Here is a 22,577-nt window from a genome sequence, read left to right as displayed (position 1 = left end):
TTAGCTCTAGGAAATTGTTTTGGGATGATGTTTCATCTCATGGGGAATCCTGAGCATGGAGTACAAATCACACACTGATAAGAGATATTTTAAAGAATTCTCTCTCCTCCACTCAAGCTCATGGCCAGGGAGCCCTGAGCAAGGACTTGCTTTTTGGTGGATTCCATCACTGGCCGTCTCTATGACGGGACAATGAATTTTATCCCTTTTTTTAAGTTGAACAGAAAAAAAAGGAGAGATAAAAATGTTCCATGAACCTCACCTTTGGTTAGCTCTGTTCGTTTCAGGAGCCACTTTGATGATACTGTCAAGACTTTGGCCCCTTTAAAACAGGGAAGAAATGATCAGATCAATGGACAACTTATACCATGTGGTTGTAAATATTTATTAAAACTGAGAAATATTTTTATTATAAAAATATTTTATTATGAAATACTTATTTAAACAAGGATTCTCTCAAAGGTTGGAGTTTTTCAGTCCTCACTATGAATATATATTTTTTAATCTACCTATAACTGCATAGAAATAATAAACAATAACTAATGGTTTTAGAAAATGTGTGATGTGCTAGGCACTATTCTAAGTGATTTACATAATTTATATGACTTAATCCTCACATTAATTCTATGACATAGGAAGTATGATTATCCCAACTTCACAAAGGGAAAAATTAAGATGAAGAAAGATATTTTTCCTCCATGGCTAGTAGCGGCAGGGCTGAATTTAAAGCCAAGTAAACTGACTCCAGAGTTCATACACTTTCTATTACTTTAACCATCTTATTTGAACTTAGTAACAGAATTAGCACTAGAAGTGACTAGAGAGCACTTGGTCCAATTTCCTCACTTTTAGAATGAGAAAACTAAACTCAAACAGAGCAAGCGACCCATCCTATTCACACGGTTAGTGAGGGCAGAGCCAAGCCTAGTCCCACGTCTATGGGTTCCAGTCTAGTTCTCTTCCTCTCTCCTGTGCCATCCCTCTGCTTAAGAAAAATAAACAAATCGACGAATAAAAGTCTTGTCCATCTTGGAAAAACAACTATGCATCTAATTAATCAAAAGGTATGCCATTATATTAGAAACTAGTTGACCAAAATCTTTAACATTTTAGATTGTGGAGATTACATGGCTTTTCATGAACTATCTCTGAGTTTAGTGTCAGTCAGCTGAAATTATGATTTAATTATATTTTAAGCATTATTTAGCATGAAACAAAAAAGAAGAGCTTTTTAAATCTTACCCTTGCACACATTTTCCTGTTCTTGGATTCATTTTGATGACGTTATCAAAGTCTTTAGAACTTCAAACAAAAAAGCAAACAAATACATGATAAGTAGAAATGGAATTAAATCAACTAAATATTTTAATTTAAAGGATATATGTACTCAAGATAAATTTTACTATTAAGTTTTGGTATTTGAATTAATACCAGTCTATGACCTTCATTTAAAAGAGTACAAATTTTGACCTCCCTACAAGTCATTGACACACTGGCTTAGTTTCTCATTTGCTATAGCTGTAACTAAATTGTATTTTGTAAATAATATACACTGTTATTCATTTTTGCTTTAAAGGGATTTTATATCCATTATTTCACTTAATCTTTACAATAATCAAGTGACAAAGGTGAAAGAGACATTATGATCCTCATTTTATAACCAAAGAAGCCTCAGCTCAGTGATTTAAGGGACTTGCTCAAAGGCACCCATCTGGTAAGTAATGGAGTCCAGATTTTCTGATTTCAATCCAAAGATTTTTCAACAGTTTCTCCAATGAGTGCCACAAATTGGTGGAGACAGAGAAGGAAGAAAGATAAAGACATAATCCTCACCCTGGATTATTTCTATTTACTTCAGGGGTCACTTTGATGAGATTGTCAAGACTCTGGCCCCTTTAAAACATTAAAAAAATGATGAGGTTAATGGCAGAATAATGCAAAATTATTTATTAAAATTCAGACACAGTATAAACACTGAGCAAAATTATTTATTAAAATTCAGACACAGTATAAACACTGACTGAGATCATGTCAAAAAGACGGAGATTAGTAAAGGTGACTGCAGAAGTACGTAGGGATTTATATATCTCTGAAACTCATTGAGACTCAGCGAGACAGTATTTTAATCTTGGAGCCATTATGTCAGTACTAAATGCTCTATTAGGACTCTGTCTCTATTACGATTATTTAATGCTATACTCTTAACCTCTGCCAGGTGCACTGAACATTTTGTAATAGCCCATGTGTACATTTCATAGAACATTCCAGGAGGCATTCTCTTAATATCAACCTTTAACATGCTGTGGGACTTTCAAATCAGCTTCGGAGAATATGTATTTTGCAAATGACATCCGTTAGCAAGTTTTCCATTCATAACAATGGATTAAGATTAATATGCCAGTTTGTTAAAGTCTATGATATGTAACCTGGTGTCTGATATGCAACATGTGCTTATAACTTTGTGTTAAAACTACAAATTTTGACTAGTTCTGTGAAGGCAACAAACAATAAGAAGATTAAAGTCTATAGAGTTCTGAAATTTAAAATACATTTACTATGATACAAATCTCCACACAATTGCTGAAAACACATCAGTATTTTATTGTTACCCTTTAGAAAATCTGCTTCTGATCTTAATGGAATTTTGCTTTTGTTACGGCATCTACATGTGTTTTCCAGCCAAAGCTCCTCTGATCTACGGAAGTTGCCACATGGGTAAAGAACACCCTCAGAACGTACTGTTTCTTCATGCCCTGTGGCCCTACTAAGATCACATCACAAAGTCTCTGTGGTTGTGCCTATATATCAAAGATACAGATATTTGGAAGTGACCAGATGTTGACACAAGTTTTTACTTGTATCCAAGAGTCTGAGAATGTATATACTCAGCCTAAAAGGAGCAATAAAAAAATGTGGACCTTTTTCATAATAAAAATAATGAAACAATTAACCCAACAGAAGCAATCATTCTACTCCAGGAAATTCTTGGCTGACTTTTTTTAAACCCTTTGTTGGGTTTTGCTTAAACAAAGTATGTGAGATTTGAATGCCAATGACTGAAAAATAAAAATTCCTGGGATTCTATGTCCAGATTTGAGTACTCAAAAACAAAACAAAACAAACAAACAAAAAACCACAACAATAAGCATTGTAACTCTTCCCTTGTAATATTTATGTTGGTTGTGGAGTTTGCTTTGATTATATCATCAAGATCTTGATCTTTTTAAACATTAAATAAAGCATATATCAAAGTGAGACTATTTAAATCTCAAGTTCATAAAGTCAGTATAGAAGAGTATGCTAATTAATGTAGTAATGTAAAATAATATTTGAGTTAAATTGTGTGAAGCGATGCCTCATGATGTATATATCTTCAGTATTTATGCATTCTTTAAATCCACAAATAGTTATGCAAAGCCTACAAGAGGACCCAAGTGCTGGGATAGCTGTGAATAATAGAGATATGGGCTTAACCCTCATGAAGCTTCCATTTTAACATGGAGAGAGGCAAACAATATATAATCTAACATATAAATGAATGCTACAATTCCAGATAACAGTACATCCTATGAAGAAAATGAAAAAGAAAGCCTAGTACCTGCTAGGTACTAGGTGCTGGGGCTGGAGAAAGGGGGTGGTGACTTAATTACATTCAAGTGTCAAAAATGACCTCTTTAAGAATGTGACACTATGGGGGTAGACTATTCTCAAAGTGAAAATAGCATATGCAGAAGTTATAAGGCAGGAATGAGCCTGGAATAGAAAAAGAAGCAATTTGGCTGGACTTTACTGAACAATTAAAAGACCATCACTAAGGGTTAGAATTTTATTCTACCTAAAATGAGATAATGTTGAGAGTTTTTAATAAGTGGGAGACATAATCATATTTTACCTTTGAAAAACTTACAGAATCTTACATTCATAATTCATACACACATAAATCCACACAAATATTTGTATGCATGTGTACACATAGGCATGTGTGTACACACACACCAACATATGAAAAACAATAGGTCATAATTTGAAACACTTTAATAAAAATTAGAAAAGAAAACATGAATTTTTCTTGGTGAATCAAAGTAAATTAAATATATGAACAGTATCTAAATCATTAAGAATACATAACTCACTTGATCTTTATTATCACTAATAGTTTCTTATATCTATTATGTGCTAGGCTTGAGAGTATTATGATCTATCTGTATTTTGAAGATGAGCAAATTGAGGCACAGGGACACAGCTAGCCAATACAGAGCCAGAATTTGAATCCAGGTCTTTCAGACTTCTTGCTCACATTCACTATCTCGAGTCACCTCCCTGCTCACATTCACTATCTCGAGTCACCACCTAGGTAGCCAAGGAAGTCAATGCTTTCTTCTTAGTCCATCCGTTGCAAAATGTACAAGTTTCTGGCCTCTGACCATGCTACATGCCAGGCTACTGAGAACAGGGCAGCCTGACAGTGCACACTCCAGTTTTTCAACTAGCTGAGCCTTTGCTGTGCTGACTGGGCCTACAGGCATCAGTGACACATTTTAGAATCTAATAATATCATGTACTGAGTTAACGTAATGAAAAAGAGCTCGAATAAAACCACATGGAATTATTTGGTACACTGTTTTCAGTGACATGCCAACAAGCACAGTTTCAAATACATTCCATCTGCTTTTTAAAAAATAAAAAGCAAGAGGACATAAGCTTTCCAGATTTACTTGACAATTCATGGGTAGAAGTCTTTTAATGAAGTGTACTTTGTTAAGATCTTCATCTTAAATACATACCACAGTTCATACACAAACACACAGTAAACACAAATACACTACACATGTGAAGACATAGTTCATATATAAGTATATATACACTACTTACATACTCACATACATACATTTATATATATACACTACTTATACGTACACACATATACTTAATACATACACACTTATACATATACATATTGTGATGGTTAATTTCATGTGTCAACTTGACTGGGCAACAGGGGGCGCAGATATTTGGTCAGACATTGTTCTGGGCGTGTCTGTGAAGGTGTTTTTGGAAGAGATTAACTTTTGAATCGTAGACTGAGTGAAGCAGATTGCCCTCCCTAACACGAGTAGGCCCCATTCAACCAGTTGAAGTCCTAAACAGAACAAAAAGGCTGAGTAAGAGGGAACGTTGCCTGCCTGACTACTTAATCTGCAACTCTGGTCTTCTCCTGCCCTTGGCCTAGAATTTATACCATTAGCTCTCCTGGTTCTCAGGCCTTCGGATTTGGGCTTGGAACTATACCACTGACTGATCTAGGTCTCCTGTTTGCCAAATACAGATTTTGGGACTTTTCGCATGAGCAAATCCTTGTAATCAATGAATCAATTTCTCTCTCTCTTTCTCTCTTTTTCTCTCTCTCTCTCCCCCTATATATATCTATATATCCTATTGGTTCTGTTTCTCTGAAGAACACTAAAAAATACACACACATACATTTATACACACACACTACTTATATACATGTATATACACATATATATACATACAACCTATACATATACACACATGTAAACACACACACCTTATATATGTACACACATATGCACTTATACACAAACACATACATACAAAGAAATAAATCACTTAGCGCAAAAGAGGTCAGTCAAAATTCCCATTTAATTTCTTAAAATCTACCTGATCTCAAACTTAACCCAAGAATAAAATGCAAGAAATCATTTCTGTGTATCGGTTGTACAGAATTGTTTAATATGATGAGTTTTGGCAAGGAAAGCTCAGTTTGGGCTTCAATTTAATTTACTCTCCTGAATATAAGCTTTCAGAATTTTGATGTACTTTAAATTCCAGACAAAAGGGGAAGAAAAAGCTTTAAATGTCTTACCTCTTGATATTTTTATTTGTTTCAGGATGCACTTTAATAGGCCCAGTGAGGTCTTGTTTTCTTTGAGGAAGGAAATGAATTTTAGTGAATGTTGTTAAAATAAAACACTAATCAAGTGAACAATGATTGGAAAGATTAAGAAGTGGTAAATATACAAGTTCTCTAGCAATATAATTTTTAAAGCTCCAAGTGCAAATGAAAACTCTTCTCTTACATCTTGAGCTGAAGACCATTTAAGTTTCTTTATTTGTTAACAAAAAACATATGGGAATTTTTGTTCTCAGATTGTGTAGTATATGTGAAACTTGGTAGTTAACAAAATAAACTTTGCCCTCAGATACATCTTGTTAGAATATCCCAAATGGGCAGCATTAAAATAATGTAAGTTAGCTAAAGCTCTATACTGGAACCAGATGGAATATAAGTTTCTACTCAACAAATCAGATACAATTACCTATTCTGTTTTTTAAAAATGAGAATAATGTTAATAATAATAAGAATTTAGTAACAGTAAAATTAATAAATATTATTTATAATAACTTATAAAATCATAAGAATATATTATTTCATATAAACTCAGCCATTCACCCAACCAAACCTTTTTTAAAATAACTAGACTGTGGTGAGTTACAAAGGACAAGAAAAAACACCTACATAATAGAAAAATTAATGCCTCACTTCTCGGGGAACACGTGTTCTCCCCATTAAAATAGATTGAAGAAATACCAAAAGGGTCGGAACCTAAACCCCAAAGGGGCAGTACAGGATAGCAGAAGTGTCATGACTGAGTAGTGCCACCATGTTGACATAGCTCCAAAGGAAAGAAGTGGTGGAATGTCCATGCTCCCAGGGCATGTACCTGCCGAGCCCTTCCCCTGGGCTGCCTCCTAAGACCGCCAACCTTAGAGATGTTGACTTACAGGAGTTTTAGTTAAACCTCACTCTTGACTATCTTTATCATTTTGGAGATCTGCTTTGAAAATGTTGTCAAGATTGCTTTATTTAGACACAAATTCAATTCAGTAATTCATCCTTAAAAGCAAATCAAAACCCAAAATCTGGGAGAAAAGGCAACTACTGTTAAACATTGGGACAATTCTTTAAAAAGAAGCCATATGGCTCTTCATTATTGCCAGTTGCGCGCTAATAAAATATGAAGTTAAAATGCCAAATCATTTCATCTTATTGATTGTCACAGAAATCAGATTTAAAGACACTAGTAAGTCTTAGCCAGACTTCCTTTGAGATTCACTTTGATAACATTATCAAGGTCTTCACCTCTTTAAAATACAGTTTAAATCCGTTTCGAAGGACTCCCACTGAATTATATATATGTACACATTCTATGTGATTAATGATGAATTTAAGATTTTAAAGAATATTATTATACCGATATTAAATTCATTTTTATTATAAAAGTTGACTATCAAAATATAGTTAAATTAATCTCTGGGATTTTGTTGGGCTGCATATAAATGTAAATTTAGGTAAAATGTGCTGTAGAGCCTCCAAAGTGAAGGTCAGGGCAGTAGGGATCAAGCACAGATGAGAGAAGACAAAAGTAAAGATGTGACCTCTCAGTATTACTGAGAAGATCACAAAATTAATTGAGGAGAAAATAAACAAGATTCAGAAACATCAAAGCAGTTCTCATTCTTTGTTAGCTCTTTCTGCCCTGACGTTTGCAGTGATAATCATTTCAAGATCTTGGCTTCTTTAGAAAAACATGAAAACTTGATGCCAGTTAGGTTACATTTAATTTTTTCTGAAATCTGTATAAACAAGAATGTCTCTGAAAGGAGGTCAGATGTTTCCAGGGCCAGATGTGATTATCCTTAGCTTATCTTTATTAATTTCCACAGTAGTATTTGTTTTAAATCAGTTTAGAAAAACTTGCCAGCAGACCTTTCACTTTGCAATTTTGTCTTTTCTATTTTTTAGTTTCAATGTAAAATTTGGCTCATTTTTCAATTATTTAAGAAAATATAGAATAAGAGATTATGTGTCAGGTTTTCCTGCACTTACTTTAATGTAACTCGAACCTGTGATCCTATGGAAACAGTACTCATCCTATTTCTCTGCTTACTATCTCTGATAGGTCTACAAGTGCAACAGTTCATCTGTGACAAGGGAAAGCATAACACTCCCATTTCTAATGAGGTGTAAAAAGCTAATCTGAAAAAAAGAGAACCACATCAAAGTAGAAGCTTTATTTACCCTTTCTCATTTTTGTCAGTCCTTTGATTAATTTTAACAAGACTTCCAAGGCCTTGGTTTCTTTATAACATTGGGGCGAGAAGCAGAGCAATAGAGAGAGATAAGGAGAGAGCAATTCACTCTCTATGATACATCAGATTTCTCACAACAGGCGTAAGACGTTATCAGTACCTAAAGCATCAAAAGTTCTTAGAAATATTTAATTCAAGTGTCTCAATTCATGCAAAATACTGTCAAGATATGATAATAATCCTAATAGTAAGGTCCCAAACATTACTCCGTTATTATTAAATCCATTTAAAAGCATACATTCAAAGCATACGTTCCCTGCAGGTCTCAGCTTTTGCTTTCTGTGTCCTTTGAAGGTGGTTTGGTGGGAAGCTATGTTCAATGTATTTATTGAGATGCTGTCTTCTTTTAACATGAAAATCATATACATCATGGGTAGAAATCAGACGATCAATATATTAAACTTAAACACATTGAAGATTTAGTCAAGTCATTTTTAATAAAAAATTCAATGTTCTGAAGTAAACTTGGAAAAGTAGAAATAGCTCTGTGATGGCTTCAGTACTTTATATAAATTGACCACAACCAATAAAACTTTCACATGCCAATAGCTTGAAACTATTAGGGAGTATAAAAGCTAATCCCTTTAAATTCTTCAATTCCCCTTTGCTATTTTCATCTGTCTCTGATTTCACTGTGAAAAGACTATTGACATTTTAGTTTCTTTTAATGTAAGAAAGAAGAAAGGAAGGGAGGGAGAAAAGAAGGAAAAGGAAGAGTAGACTCTCTCTACTATGCTAATGAGATCAGTCATCCCTGCATCAAAACCCAGTTGCTATTGAGTTATCCCAGATTATAAATCACTTCTCTTTTCTTCTCTCTTCTGGCCCACAAAATGATTACTTTTGATGCTCACATTACATTTCCTATTTTTGACCACTTTTGTGGAACTTCACAAACTTCATTTTTTAAATATCTGAAATCTCTTTTCCTGTAAAGCTCATATAACCACTTACAGATAATTGACTATTTTCCCACTTCATCTGTTCTCCACTTGAAAAAAAAAATCACCTATAATAATGCTTGCATATCTACATTATAATAATATATTGTTAAGAAGCATCGATGTCTGTGGGATTATTGTTGCCAACACTTTCATTATATAGACTTGAAGTGTTCTACATTAGAGAGAGTTGAGACTGCATCTGCCAAGAGTGGCTTTGAAAGCTAGAATACCCTTCTGAGCACAGACTGGCACAGATAAATCATTTTAAAGATAACCAACACTACAGACGTAATTATCATGTTAGGAAGGCAAACTTAACTAATTAAATAGAAAGTAAGCAGCCTATCTGAGGAAAAAAATAGATCTCTTAAATCCTTACCCTTTGTCATTCTTGACTGTTCTGGGATTTTCTTTAATGAAACTGTCAAGAGTTTGATTTCTTTCAACATGCAAAATAATATCAGTAACATAAGTCAACTTTCTAGTACATCAATAACAATCTAGAACTATAAGTTAATCTATTTAATGCTATCAGTTTGGTTACTGATCATTTATTAACACTTTTTATGAGACAAAATAAATAAAATCATGTTTCTGAACTTTGAAATATTTACAGATATATCTGAGATATACATATGAAGTGATTCAATCAAGATTCCAAATGAAAGTGGCCTTAGTACATTTTACAAAGATCTCAGTGGTGAAGGGCTATGTTCCCAGCACCAAGTGTCTTATAATAAATATATTTAGCTCATAAACCAGCCTATTGTCTACCACCTGTAACAGCCAGATTGCTTCCATTTTTAGATTTAAAAGAGAACGTGGAGATCATCTAGGTCATGCCCTTCATTTTATGGGATGAGGAAACCAAGGTCTCCAGAGGTTAAATGACTTGCCCAGGGTCACCCAGGTTGATGTTGGAGGCAGAGCCAGCATCTCCTGACCCTGACTGGGGGCCTGTTCCACCAGACTTCCTGACTCTTGTTCTAAAGAAATAGTATACAGTCTAGGACTAATTCGAAGAGGTCTATGAGAGTCTTAATCAAACCTTACCCTCTGCAATCTTTGTCTGTCCGGGCATGAAGAAAGATGAGATTTTCAAGGCTTTTGGCTCTGTATAACACAAAGAAATTGAAACAAAACACTGCACATTGCAATAAAATTGTGTGGTATCTTGAAAGATCATATCCAATAAACATTCTTCATGAATTGCTCATTTATGTTTGGTGAATGTAAGAGCAAAAATCCTTCTGGGCAGTTATGTCTGAACTAAAAGTATAATAGTGAGGACACTACCCCATCTGCTAATACATTTTCATGCCAGAGGTTACAATTCCCTTCCAGCTAACATCTGAAAGAATAAAACAAGCAATTGGGGAGATCATATTTTCAGGTTAGAGACAGATGCACTTACCTTTTCTCTGTTTGCTCTGCCTTAGAAGTTGCTCTGAAGATACCATCGAGACCTTGATTTCTTTAAATACATTAAATAAAAAACCTTGTCAGTGGTAATAACAGACACTTAACTCTAAACAGACTGGTTGACATCTAAGGAAACAGAAGCTGATTGGGAAAGATGAGACATAATTCTTGAAACTCCTATATTCCAAACAGGTTTCTTCATAGGCTCAAAATTTAAATTGCAGTGGGCCTTAGGGAAAATAAAAGATACAAATTGGGGATACATAAGCCATAATAGGTACACAGGTGTGTTATTCGACTTCACAGAATGTTTTTGTTTTTAATGTGGACCAGTATTTACAAGATGTCCATGCACATAGAAACCCGAATTTTCAGCATCTCCTGAAAATGTGCTGCAGTGCTGGGCTCAAATTCTCATGCAGCAATATCAGCCAGAGCTGAGAAATCACCGGGCACTTTGGACAGGGCGTTCCCCCTATTTCACACAGTCAGTTCCCTTCACTCATTGCCACCTGCCTGGTCTCAATGGGCCATGGAGTCTGTGATTCTTGATGTAATATCTCCTATCTTAATAAATGAGAAAACTGAAAAGGAGCAAATTTAAGGGAGTTGTTGATAGTCAGTAAAATGTATCATTAATGTCAAAGCAGGTTATGAAAACCTCATCTCTTGATCAATTAATTCATTCGACATTTGCTTTTGTCTCCTCTCTTTGGTCCCTGTCTGTTTAATGTGTTAGTATGCAAAGTAACAGAAAGATAACTAAAATTCCACACACCTCTAAGACAAACCTCGACTTTTATAATTTTTAAAGCATGCAATTATAAATGATTCAAAACAAGGAGATAATGTTAACTAAGATAATAAGTTATTTTGTAATGATTAAATTAAAAGCATTTAGTGACCAAACCGAACTGTTTACATACTAACGTATTAATATTGTAGGAAGAAAAATGTGGTTATTTAACTGCCTTACTACACAAATGGAGTATGAAAATCAAAGACACTTTAATATTAGAATCTTTAGATGTAATAACCATTCATACTATAACAAAATGATGATGATTTCTGCAAGCTTTCTTTTCAAGATTTGTAGAACACTCTTGACTGAGAAGACATAAGAACTCGCTATGTGCAGTTCAATAACAAAGCAAAACGTACATGTTTTTCAATCTTACCTATTTAAGCTTTTGTTCATTTTGATGATATTATCCAATTCTTCACTTTTGGAAGAGAAAAAAAAATATCTCACATCAATAAAAGCTTTCCCAGAGTCAAAGGGCAGATTCACCTTAAAACAATTATTTCTGAGTTCTCTGAAATAAAACATATGTGCCACCTTTATATCTACAAAAACCCTGTCTAGCCTTCAAATCTGTCCTCAAACAGCTTCCTCCAAGAAATCTTTCCCAGTTCTCCATCTGAATAGATGGAGGGCTCCATTTCTGGAACCCCTGCAGCATTTTGCATCTTCTTTACGGCACTTACACTACTATACATTTAATACAGCTATTGCACATTTACCTTATGTTAATGTCCCTGCTCTTACACATACAAATGTGCACACACACACCACTTAAAATTTAGAGCTGTATTTTTCCTTAGTTCCTCTTCAGTCTTTAATACAGTATCTTTCATACAATAGATGCTTAACACGGGTTCTTAACTGAATCAACAAATACAGGTACCTTGACTAATTACAGATTCTATCGTTGCGTAATATACTGCACAAAGCAGCTTTGGAAAACACTTATTCATCAGTAAGTCTGGTTTCTTTCTTGACTTCTACTCTACCTATTTCCAGGACAGCTAAATTTTCTATGTTTTTTTCCATATAAGATAACTGTAACTTTCTGGCTGCTTCTTTAGGAGCAAACTGTTTAAGTTCAACTCCTGGGTTCCGGAATAGCCCTCAGAATCAAACGAGCTCAGCTCTCTCTCCAAAGAAGGCAGCCTCAGCGGGTCTCCTGCTCTTGTCCACTCCTCAGCTTTTCTCTCCTCAACTTTTCTGTCAAACTTCATCCCCATTTCTCTTGCGTTCCTCATCCAGCCTTTCAGTTCCCAAATCTTGGTTCTCCTTTCTTCCTGCTCTAGAATCACATGTTTTCCACACTTTCTCAATGTCTTTATTTCTTCTTGAGTCATCACTGGTATTGACCAGAAAGAAGTGAGTCTTAGTAACTTAGCAGTTACACATTCAGGCTCCCAAGTCAGCTATACCTGAATTCCAGTCTAAGATTCACTGCTTATTAGTTGGTGATTCTGGGTGAGTTACCTAACCTCTAACTGCCTCGATTTTTCCATCTGTAAAATAAGAATACTAATAGTACCCACCTCAGAAAAGAATTAATAAACTAATGAGTATAAAGTGCTTAGTATAATGTCTGACAAGTCGTAAACTCTCAATTAATTTTGGCCATTATATTAAACAGTTCCCAGTCAATACTAAATTTTTTCTTTAAAAAATGCTAGCTGTCTATGGCCATACCACCCTGAACAAGCCCAACCCCTTCTGATCTCAGAAGCTAAGCAGGGTTGGACCTGGTTAGTACTTGGATGGGAGACCACCTAGGAAGACCAGGTGCTGTAGGCATAAAAAATAAGGGACTGTAAGCTGACAAGGTCCTTGCAATCTGTGAGGTCAACCAAAGGTTGCCTCACCTAAAATAATAATAATAATAATAATAATAATAATAATAATAATAATAATAATAATAATATAAAAAATGTTAGCTATATTTATTTTTTAAACTGCATTTAGAGACACCAAGATTTTGGGTCAGCCTTAGAGAGGTATAGTCACTAAGTCATGCATGTGCTTTGAAGATGCCTGGCATTAGGTAGTGACAGAATAGCTGCTGGGGCAGTCCTCTTAGAGACTCGAAGAACACCTTACGTTAACAGCTACAGATGAAGCCTTTCAGTAATATTATGTATTCAATGGTAAGATTGAAGCCTGAGAATAAACACTGAAATACAAAAGTTGCTGACTGTGAAAAAAGTGACTAACGTTCTGTCCTAATGTGATACAAACTTTACCCTGTCCCCTGACACAATGCCACATTATCTTATCTTGCTTGAAATTCTACCTTCTATCTCTGAGGCTATGAATCTGTCCATGTCCCCAAGGGAAAGAGCAGACTTAAGAATCCTGTAAATTTTAGCCACAGACCTTTCTGACTGGTGTGAGTCACAATGATGAGATTATCAGGATTTGGGGTTGCTCATGTTTATTACAAGAAAATTAGCATAAATCATGAGAGGGTACTCTGTGATAAATTAAACAAATGGAGACTGCATCTGAATGAAAAAGTTCAGCTTTTAAAATGACCTTAAATTGATGAAAGCTTTGGATATTAAGTTTCACCATTGCATTTGCAATAAATTAAATGCATTTAATCATATAAGAGTAATAGTCCATTTCACAAAGAAATACCACAAAGAGCAGCTCAAAAAAATAAAGCTATTCGTATGGATGTCCTACAGTAACAATACTTGGCTATCGATGCAACAGACATATCCCCTTGGCCCTGTTAAAGCAGCAGCTTCTCTCTGTGAAGAATGTTTCTGGCTGTGGAATTCATGCATCGTGGCTAGAGAGAATGGGCAGGAAAGTTAAACTAATCGCAGCTCTCATTGTTTTTGTTTGATTTATGACAAACTAATAATTTCTCTTCAGCATCATTCACATATCTCTCCTTTAAACATCCCTATCTCCCACCAAAAACTATTTTTAATCCCTATTAAAAACAAAATATTACCACAAACAAAAATAAGTAAATAAAATTAGAGATCTAGGCATTTAGATGAGAGAAGAAATGGAAGTGAAACGTTCAGGAGACTTTCTAGAGTCCCCGTCTGGATTCAGAGCTTCTCTTTTGTTTATTAATTTGCATAGATAAGCCAAGCGTCACTTCTGTTTCTTCTCTTTAGTTCTTTTGACTGAGACTGCAATTCCTAATAACACTCTAAGCACTGCTAAATTCAATTAAGCAAGGAAAAAAATTGTAGGCATGTGGTTTAAACTACAAAATGTTTATACTCAAGGTTTTCTCACTGCTCATCATTATTTTGCCATACTCTATTATATAAACACCTACTTTGTACAAAGCATCATTACAGACTCAGTAAATGTAAATGACATATGGTGAAAAAGACAAAATATCTGCTTTAAGAGATTTAGGAGATGATAGAGAGACAATGAGACATTTACATAAACATGAAAAAAACAAATATGATTAGCTGTTATAAAATATGAATCATGAGGTTCTAATAGCTTGGAGAAGCAGAAGTCTCATCTCACTAGATCACTCAGGGAAGACTTCGCACAGGAGGTGATATTTGATCTGGGTCTTTAAAAATGGGTAGGATTTGGATAGATTAATATGGTGGCTTTGAGGATGAAAAAGAATGCCATTGCATAGAATGACATAAAAAAAAGATAGAGTATCTAAAAACTGTGGAAAGAAAGTGGTTTGATTTGATATTGAATGTAGGGTAACTGTAAAGGTGAAGTCAGAAATAACTCTGGAGGGACGTCAGAAACATGGCAGAGTAAGAGACGTCCCCAGATCTCTCCCCTTGAAACAACAATAAGCTCAACATCTGAAAATCAACAAAAAATACCCAAACTGCACACCAGCATGTCTGAGTGTGGGATCTGTGCATAAGAGCTACCACAGGAATGAGCTGGAGCTTGGAATTCAAGAAGTCAACAGAACACCCAATTATCTCAGTCCAAAAAGGCCTTCATCAAGACACATTGTATTAAAATTATCAAAAATCAACAACAAAGACAGAATTCTCAGGGCAGCCAGGGAAAAGAAGACGGTAACCTATAAAGAAAAACCTAATAGATTATTGTCAGACTTCTCAGTACAAACCTTACAAGTCAGAAAGGAGTGGAATCAAATATTCAAACTATTAAGTGAAAAGAACTACCAGTCAAGAATAATATATCCAGCTAAGCTCTCCTTCAGATATGAAGGAGAAATAAAGACCTTTCCAGAGATACAAAAATTGAGGGAATTCTCCACTACGAGACCTGCATTATAGGAAACACTGAAAGGGGTCAGTTCACCTAAAACAAAATGACCAAAAAAAAAAAAAAAAAAAGAACTCTGGAATGTTAGGTTGGAGCCAAGTTAGCAAGGGCCTTGAAGAATGGGCAACGGAGAGCCAGCAGAGTGACTGTTTGAGCAGAATCTTAGAAAGGAACTCTGGTAATCATAGGTTGTAAAGGTTTAGTGGGAAGAGAGACTGGAGGAATGTAAGTAAATCTGGACAGCTACTCTAATAACCTATGCTGGAGTCAATGAGAGTTTGAACTTGAGTGAGGCCACATGGTCATGAGGGACATTTCAGACATTTGACCATACATGCCTGGTACTACATAGAGGAGAAAAGAATGGTTTCCGAAAGGTGAGCTTGCCTGAATAGAAGAACAGAGGAGAAGTCAGGAAATAACCTATTTGAGAAGGGAGTTGAATATGGCTTAGGATATTCTAAGTGGGAGTGCTAGGGAGACAGATTCATGGAGGTCTGGACAAGCAACACAAATACAAGATGAGTGGTTTGGAATTAGGTCAAAACCATGGACAGCTAAGGTCACTGGGATGTGTACGGTCACCAGAAGGGGAAGCAGAGGAAGGAAACTATCCATAAATATCAATACCACCAAATTTTCAATGATACATCTAGGGACACCAATTCTTCTTTCTTTGAAATTCTATATAATAAACAACATTGGGATTTTGTTTATATTGGGAACTTTAAGGTACTGGTTAAGCATTTTTTTATTTTTTATTTTTTTTTTTGAAATGTACAGAGTAGAAAAAACCAAGCTCAAAGCTCTAAGACCTCACCCCTTGTCAGTTTTCTGAAGTGAAGTAGCCACTTTGACGATGTTCTCAAGATCTTGACTCCTTCAAACAATGAAAAATAAATACAAGTCAGTGCCAGTAGAGCAATCTGTAAAGCAGCTAAAATTTCTCTCTATGTTCAGTGAAGAAAGCGATAGTTCATGTCTCATTTAGGAATTATTCAGTCTAACTGAATAACAAAATAATTTCATCATATTAGCTTATGACATGCATACACACACACACACACACACACACACACACACACACACACACACACACCTCATTCCGCCTGATGTTGCCTCTGCCATCTAGTGCTCACTAAAATAACTACAGTTTCTCCTAATGATGTCATTGGCTGCCACAAAGTTCTATACTTAAAAAAGGATATGAAAAAGAATATACAGTTAACTGCACAAGTAAACACAGAAGTGAGTTTAGAACCTTTTCTACCAAAACCAAGGAGCATTATGTTACATACTCAGATGATTAATTCACCCCTCATACAGGGTGAAAATAATTGTCTTCTTAGGCTTCCGAAGAGAAAGAAAGTACATTGTAAACTATAGGCTATGTGGAAGCACGTAGCACGTAACACATAAATCCATGCTGATCTCTCTAGATCATGAAAAGGAATAATTAGGAAAATCCTTATAGGTTCCTCTGTAATTAAGACCTACATTTCACAAACAATGTCTCATAGAAGGTTAATAGAATTCCATAAAAAAAAATTTGTAGTCTAGTAAATTTGGGAAGTGTAGCCAACTTTTGGAGATTCAGAAGCTATGTAAGCACACTGAAGACTCTGGGGAGTCTGTGGCAGAGAACTCTACTGTTCTGTTCTGAGGGTCAAAGGAGATGATTTTTAAAAAATTAAAAGTATGTAAGTTTTGAACTTTGAAAAATGCTTTCAGTCAAAAAAAAAGTTTTGACTGAAGAATTGTTTTATCATAATGATTAAAATGGTAAACTTATTATGTGTTTTTTACCATAATAAAAAATTTGGCTTACCATATTGATAAATCTATAATATGGCATCGTCCAAAAGCTAATTTCAGATATAGTGTTTTTTTCCTTAAAAAAATATAAATAAAAACAAGATATATCTAAAACAAATACTAAACTAGACGGAGTATGCAAGACATCAGGAATAAATCACAGTGTCATGGGGAAACCTCACTCAAAGTCATCAGCACAATTTGCAAACCTCAGAGCTGGATGTGACCTTAGTATACAGCCAATTCTAGGAAAAGCTTTTATAGAACACATGACTATATTTCTACCTATTCTTTTATACATTAACATCAACTATGTCATTGATCTTGAGACAAATGCTGGGAATAAAGAAGTGTTTTCCTATCTTAAGGGGCTTCATCTTATTCTGTTAACACATTCAGACAATTTTGGTTTTCTTAATGTAAAGCCTAAAATAGAAATAAAAAGAATAAAATTCTTAGGTACATATAAAAATATTGCTTATCCATTATATTAACGTCAGCTAGAAAACTGATTTTATCTATTTTACTATTGTTTTGTATTTTTAAGTGTTCTAATAAAACATACTTAATCATTTCTTCAGTTATATATGGTTACAGATACAGTTCCTTATACCTTATATTTCTTTCAGCAGATCTGGTTTCCATATATCGACCTGCTTTAGGTGGACAAATCTGCCTATATTTTAAAAGATAAAGATAATGTTTGTTAGGTAAGAAAACACTTCTCTGTTAAATTTAAAATTCATAAGAAAACATATATGTTCAAAAAGCCCGGAGTGTACTGGAACAATAGGACTACTTGAGATAACAAACTTGACCTTAGCTCTTTTGGTTCACCAGAACTCAGCCATATCCTATATGAAATTCTAGAGTCCAAGATGCTAACTTTGCAATTTAGCCCATCTCTTTTAATATCCTTTTAATCATATATATAGAAATATCTGTTCTAAATATGTTCATTTTATTTTAGTTTCCAATCATCAATAAAGCATTTTTATACTTATCTCTATTAGATGATACAGTATTTTAAAATATTAAGAATCATTTTTTGTTCTGAGGCATCAGAGGGATACTTTTTATTCTTAAGCACATTTCTTTTGAATACTATTAAGAAATATATTTGCTCAGATATGATGGGAAATATTTTTAAAATTCCAGTACACTCACTACATTGAGAACAACCACAAAGAGTTGACAGAATTAAATTTTATGATGTTAGGTTCTGCCTCAATTTATGATATAAAGCTTTCCTCTGCTGTTTTTTTAAGTATCTTATTGACCTACTTATGCATTCTTGCTTGTTCTCAAGAAACTATATTCAACTATTTTTTTGTACTCCTGAGGACATGTGTTAATTACATAGGAAACACTTCTCTTTCATATTCTTTCATTAAAATCATCTTGCTGTGATTAAAGTAATCAGGATTTAAAACACGTAAGTTGTCCTAATTTTATTTTTAAGATCATTGGTGGAAGAAAGAAACTAGAGTGGTAAAAATGTATTAGACCAATTCCCATGAAATTTAGCTTCTTTTGAATCTACATATGTTTAATGCTTTAGTAGCAGATTTTAGATTAGAATTTGGGAGGAACCAAAGCTAATTTATTTTAGCCCCCTGAAAAAATCCTACTCAAATTCAATTTAATTGCTCAATACTGTAAAAGAAAAAAATAATGTAAGATAAAAAGCTTGAGAAGGTGTTTTTAAGAGTATAATTATAACCATTGTACAAATAAAAAGTTATAAATCTGACCTATATTTTTTATTAACTCAATGAAAAAATATTCTCTTGACTCATTAAAAAATGTATCCTCTTATCCTAAGAACAAAATTTCAAAGGTCCTGTGAAGTTTCACTGAATAGAAATTCAGACATGGGTTTTTAACTCACTAAAGTAAACACCTAATGTCACATAGCACTGCTGTCAAGTCAGCATTTTCTAGCTGAAGTTACTCTCTTACTAAAGAATAGTTGTAAAATTGTCTTACATGTTGTTAAAAAAATTACCATCAAAAAGCAAAAATACAGAAGAATCAAAGGCAGGCAATCAAGTGGATCTAATGTATTATCTTCATTGACTTACTATTTTTTAATTTCACAATAATAATGGAAATGTGCAATGTACGTCTTGAAAAATGGTTTGAGATTATTCAACAGTTTAATAGGAACCCATGGGAAGATTTTCAAATCTCTGAATTTGTTTCTAAGTATTAATAATAGATAGAGTGACAGAAATTCAAAGTAGAAAAGTAGTCTTTTTTGTTTCTTGATTTGAAGATGAGTTAATTAGAACATTTTTCAAATTTCCAAGTTTTAAAAAAAATTAGATTCCTTAGCTAAAACAAGACTAAAGAACTACCCAAAGGTATTTCTAACATAAAGGAGGATTTGAGCAATAACACAGAGTTTTAAAAATATTTTTCATCAGAAATTACAGCTCTTAATGGGAAACTTAACAATAAGTAAATATAAACTAAATATATATTTATGTATATACATATTTATGTATATATTTATATATACACACATATGAATATGTACATGTGAACATATATATTTATAGGCAAAGAAAAAGAAAGAGAAAGGGAGAAGTTTCTTACGTATTGTTTCCAAATATATAAATTAGAGGAAACCTGAACGTCCAGGACATGGACATTGTTCAGTTTCTTGAAGGTGTATTTCCAGAAACAAGTAATGGCCATAAGTATTCAAAGGTAAACATAAATAAACAAACAGTTGACAAACAGAAGTAGCAAAGCTTTATATGTGCCTTGTCAATGAATGTGCACACAAAACAAACCTATGCTTTGCACAAAACAGGTCACCATTCATTTGCTTTCATTTCTCTTGGGTTTCTTCATTTTGGCAAGAAATTCTGGAGTGCTAGGTCTTACCTATTATCCCGCCTCAGCTGGTTAGGAGATAAAGCAGGAGAACTGGGCTTTGGGGGTATTGGAGGGTGAACAGCTGGTTCCCTTTAAAACAGAAAATAGCACTTCATTTCACCATGGAAACATGGTCGATTTTAGCATCTATTAGCTGAATGCATTTATTACCTACATGGAAATCTTATGCATCTTAGAACTCCAGTACATGAGGTACTTGAAAGACCAAAATCTAAGAAGCACTAAACTTTAAAGAAGTCAAGTATTTAAATTACAGATATTTTTAAAGTTAATTTAATCAGATTTTTGTAAACCATATCCTCTTTAACCACAGTTTGAAATATAATGTGTTCTTTAAACAGCTTAATATTTTGCTAGACTATCTAGCTCACGTGGTGGTATTTGGGGTCAACAGTGCATGAGCATAGTAAATGGTTCTTGGGCATTAATATATAAGCTTCTTTAGGAATTATGTCAACTATCAGGCTGCTACAGACACAGCAAGAAAGGTTCTCAATTCCATAGACTTCAAGGTAAAGTTGATTTGGAGCTCTTAGCTAAATCTGACTTAAATATTGTCAGTACAGGCCAGTTTGATGCTATGAAGTATGCGTGTGTGCGCGCGCGCGCGCACACCCACACACACACACACACACACACACACACACTGTCAGCCTAAACTAGGCAACAAAGTGCCAAGGCATCCTCTGAGCTGGCATGGTTGGATGACCTAGGAACTGGAGACAGGCAATTATGTGCATATTAGATGGAGTCAGCACCTTACTCAGGACATAGAACCACGACTACCCGAGTTGTTTCCTGTTATCATCAAGATAAATTTCCATATTTTGTAAAAGTACTCTTGTGATCTAGACCACATGCTAGGTGAACGTGTGGGCTCTGGACCCACATTATCTGAATTGTCAGCTGTGTGGCAATGAGTTAACTTGATTCAGTTTCTTTGTCTGTAATAACGCTTCTAATAAGATTGCTGGGGTATTGTCAGAACTGAAAGAAAATTTGCCTTTTATTTAACAAACATTTGTCGGTAGCTTTCTATGTACAGGGCACTCCACAAAGTGGATAATTTCTCCGTTCTCAAAAGGCTTTCAATACACAAATAAATATTTGACAGATGGGGAAAAGTGCTATGAAGGAAAATAAAAAAGAGTAAAGGGATATGGAGTGATGGGGTAAGGACACTATTTTATATAGAATAGACTGGGAAGGCCTCTCTGTGAGGTAAAATTTAAGCTAAGACCTTAAGGAAGTGACAAAATGAGCCAGGAGAACATCCAAGGGATCATCAACTTAGAGATGGTATTTAATTCTTGAAACTGGAGATCACCAAGGGTGTCCGTATAATGAGAGACAAAAAGCAGGCCAAGTGTTATATGCTGGGCCCTGTAATATTTTCAGATGTTGAGGCTATGAGAATTAAACAGCAAAAGAGCCTGAAGAGAAGTGGTCAAGAAGAAAAGAAGTATGAGGGTGTGGTATGCTAGAAGCCAGTGAGGAAAGTGTTTCAAGGAGTAATTGGCCACACCAAATGGCACTGATAGATCAAATAAGAGAGGGATTGGGAAGTTACCATAATTTTGGCAATGTAGTAGTCATTGATAACCTTGATAACAGCAATTTTGAAGGAGCAGTGGTGAAAACACATTACAGGAGCAGATTTAAGAGAAAATGGGAGGTAGAGGCATTAAGGTATTTTGCAATAAAAAGGGGAGAGAGAGATGCATTGCTACCTGAAGGTTGAAAGGACAAAGAAGGTTACTGGAGTAGCTAGACGTGATGAAAACGATCCAGTGAAGAGGCCAGATTTGATGGTGCAGGAAATAAGGATCAAAACCAGGAAATCTCGCTCCCTAAGCCCTCCCCACACTATACTGCCTCTCAAGGGATCCTTGGGCAGACCAATGGTTCTGTCAAGGTTAATAATCATGGAATTAAAATAAGGCTAGTTTACATTGTTTTATCTTGCCATATTCAGCTGCTTTGGGGAAGGAAGAGAATATACAGAGAGTTGGATTTAACTAAGTTTATGATTCAGCCGAGTGCAATGGAAGAATAGTGTCAAGGGAGGGAAGGGTTACACCAGGAAGTGATTACTGTGAGGGACCGTGAGATCTGAGAGGGCGTCCCTCACTCCTCATGTCATCATAGAGGGAGATGATGATATGAGGGTGAGGAACTATGAAAAGATGGAAAAATCAATGGATTGGTGGGGGGGGCGGGGGGAGGCAGAGGAATTTCTGGAATCAGAGGACTGGAGGGAGTGAACTAGA

At 34.8% G+C, this 22,577-nt stretch overlaps 1 protein-coding gene and 1 pseudogene across 11 annotated transcripts in view; one reads left to right on the top strand and one right to left on the bottom strand.

Moving 5' to 3' along the window:
• SCEL (sciellin) overlaps nt 1–22,577 on the bottom strand; it is a 113,760-nt gene that overhangs the window by 32,976 nt on the left and 58,207 nt on the right. For 9 of the 11 annotated variants that reach the window (XM_039886920.1, XM_039886917.1, XM_039886918.1 and 6 more), the window contains 11 exons: nt 20,296–20,376; nt 18,014–18,076; nt 16,406–16,465; nt 11,720–11,764; nt 10,534–10,593; nt 10,173–10,232; nt 9,499–9,558; nt 5,888–5,947; nt 1,834–1,893; nt 1,243–1,302; nt 263–322 (listed from right to left, as the gene is read on the bottom strand). In XM_039886920.1, the coding sequence (XP_039742854.1) occupies nt 263–322; nt 1,243–1,302; nt 1,834–1,893; nt 5,888–5,947; nt 9,499–9,558; nt 10,173–10,232; nt 10,534–10,593; nt 11,720–11,764; nt 16,406–16,465; nt 18,014–18,076; nt 20,296–20,376 (669 nt within the window). The remainder of the gene's footprint in view (nt 1–262; nt 323–1,242; nt 1,303–1,833; nt 1,894–5,887; nt 5,948–9,498; nt 9,559–10,172; nt 10,233–10,533; nt 10,594–11,719; nt 11,765–16,405; nt 16,466–18,013; nt 18,077–20,295; nt 20,377–22,577) is intronic. The other 2 variants (XM_039886924.1, XM_039886926.1) reach the window with 2 other exon arrangements.
• On the top strand, nt 13,016–13,134 carry LOC120622277 (uncharacterized; annotated as a pseudogene).

The sequence above is a fragment of the Pteropus medius genome, unplaced genomic scaffold (genome assembly GCF_902729225.1).
Source record: "Pteropus medius unplaced genomic scaffold, Ma_sr-lr_union100, whole genome shotgun sequence".
NCBI classification, from domain to species: domain Eukaryota; kingdom Metazoa; phylum Chordata; class Mammalia; order Chiroptera; family Pteropodidae; genus Pteropus; species Pteropus medius.
The sequence above is the reverse complement of the archived record's forward strand: the minus strand, read 5'-3'. Positions and strand labels throughout refer to the sequence as shown.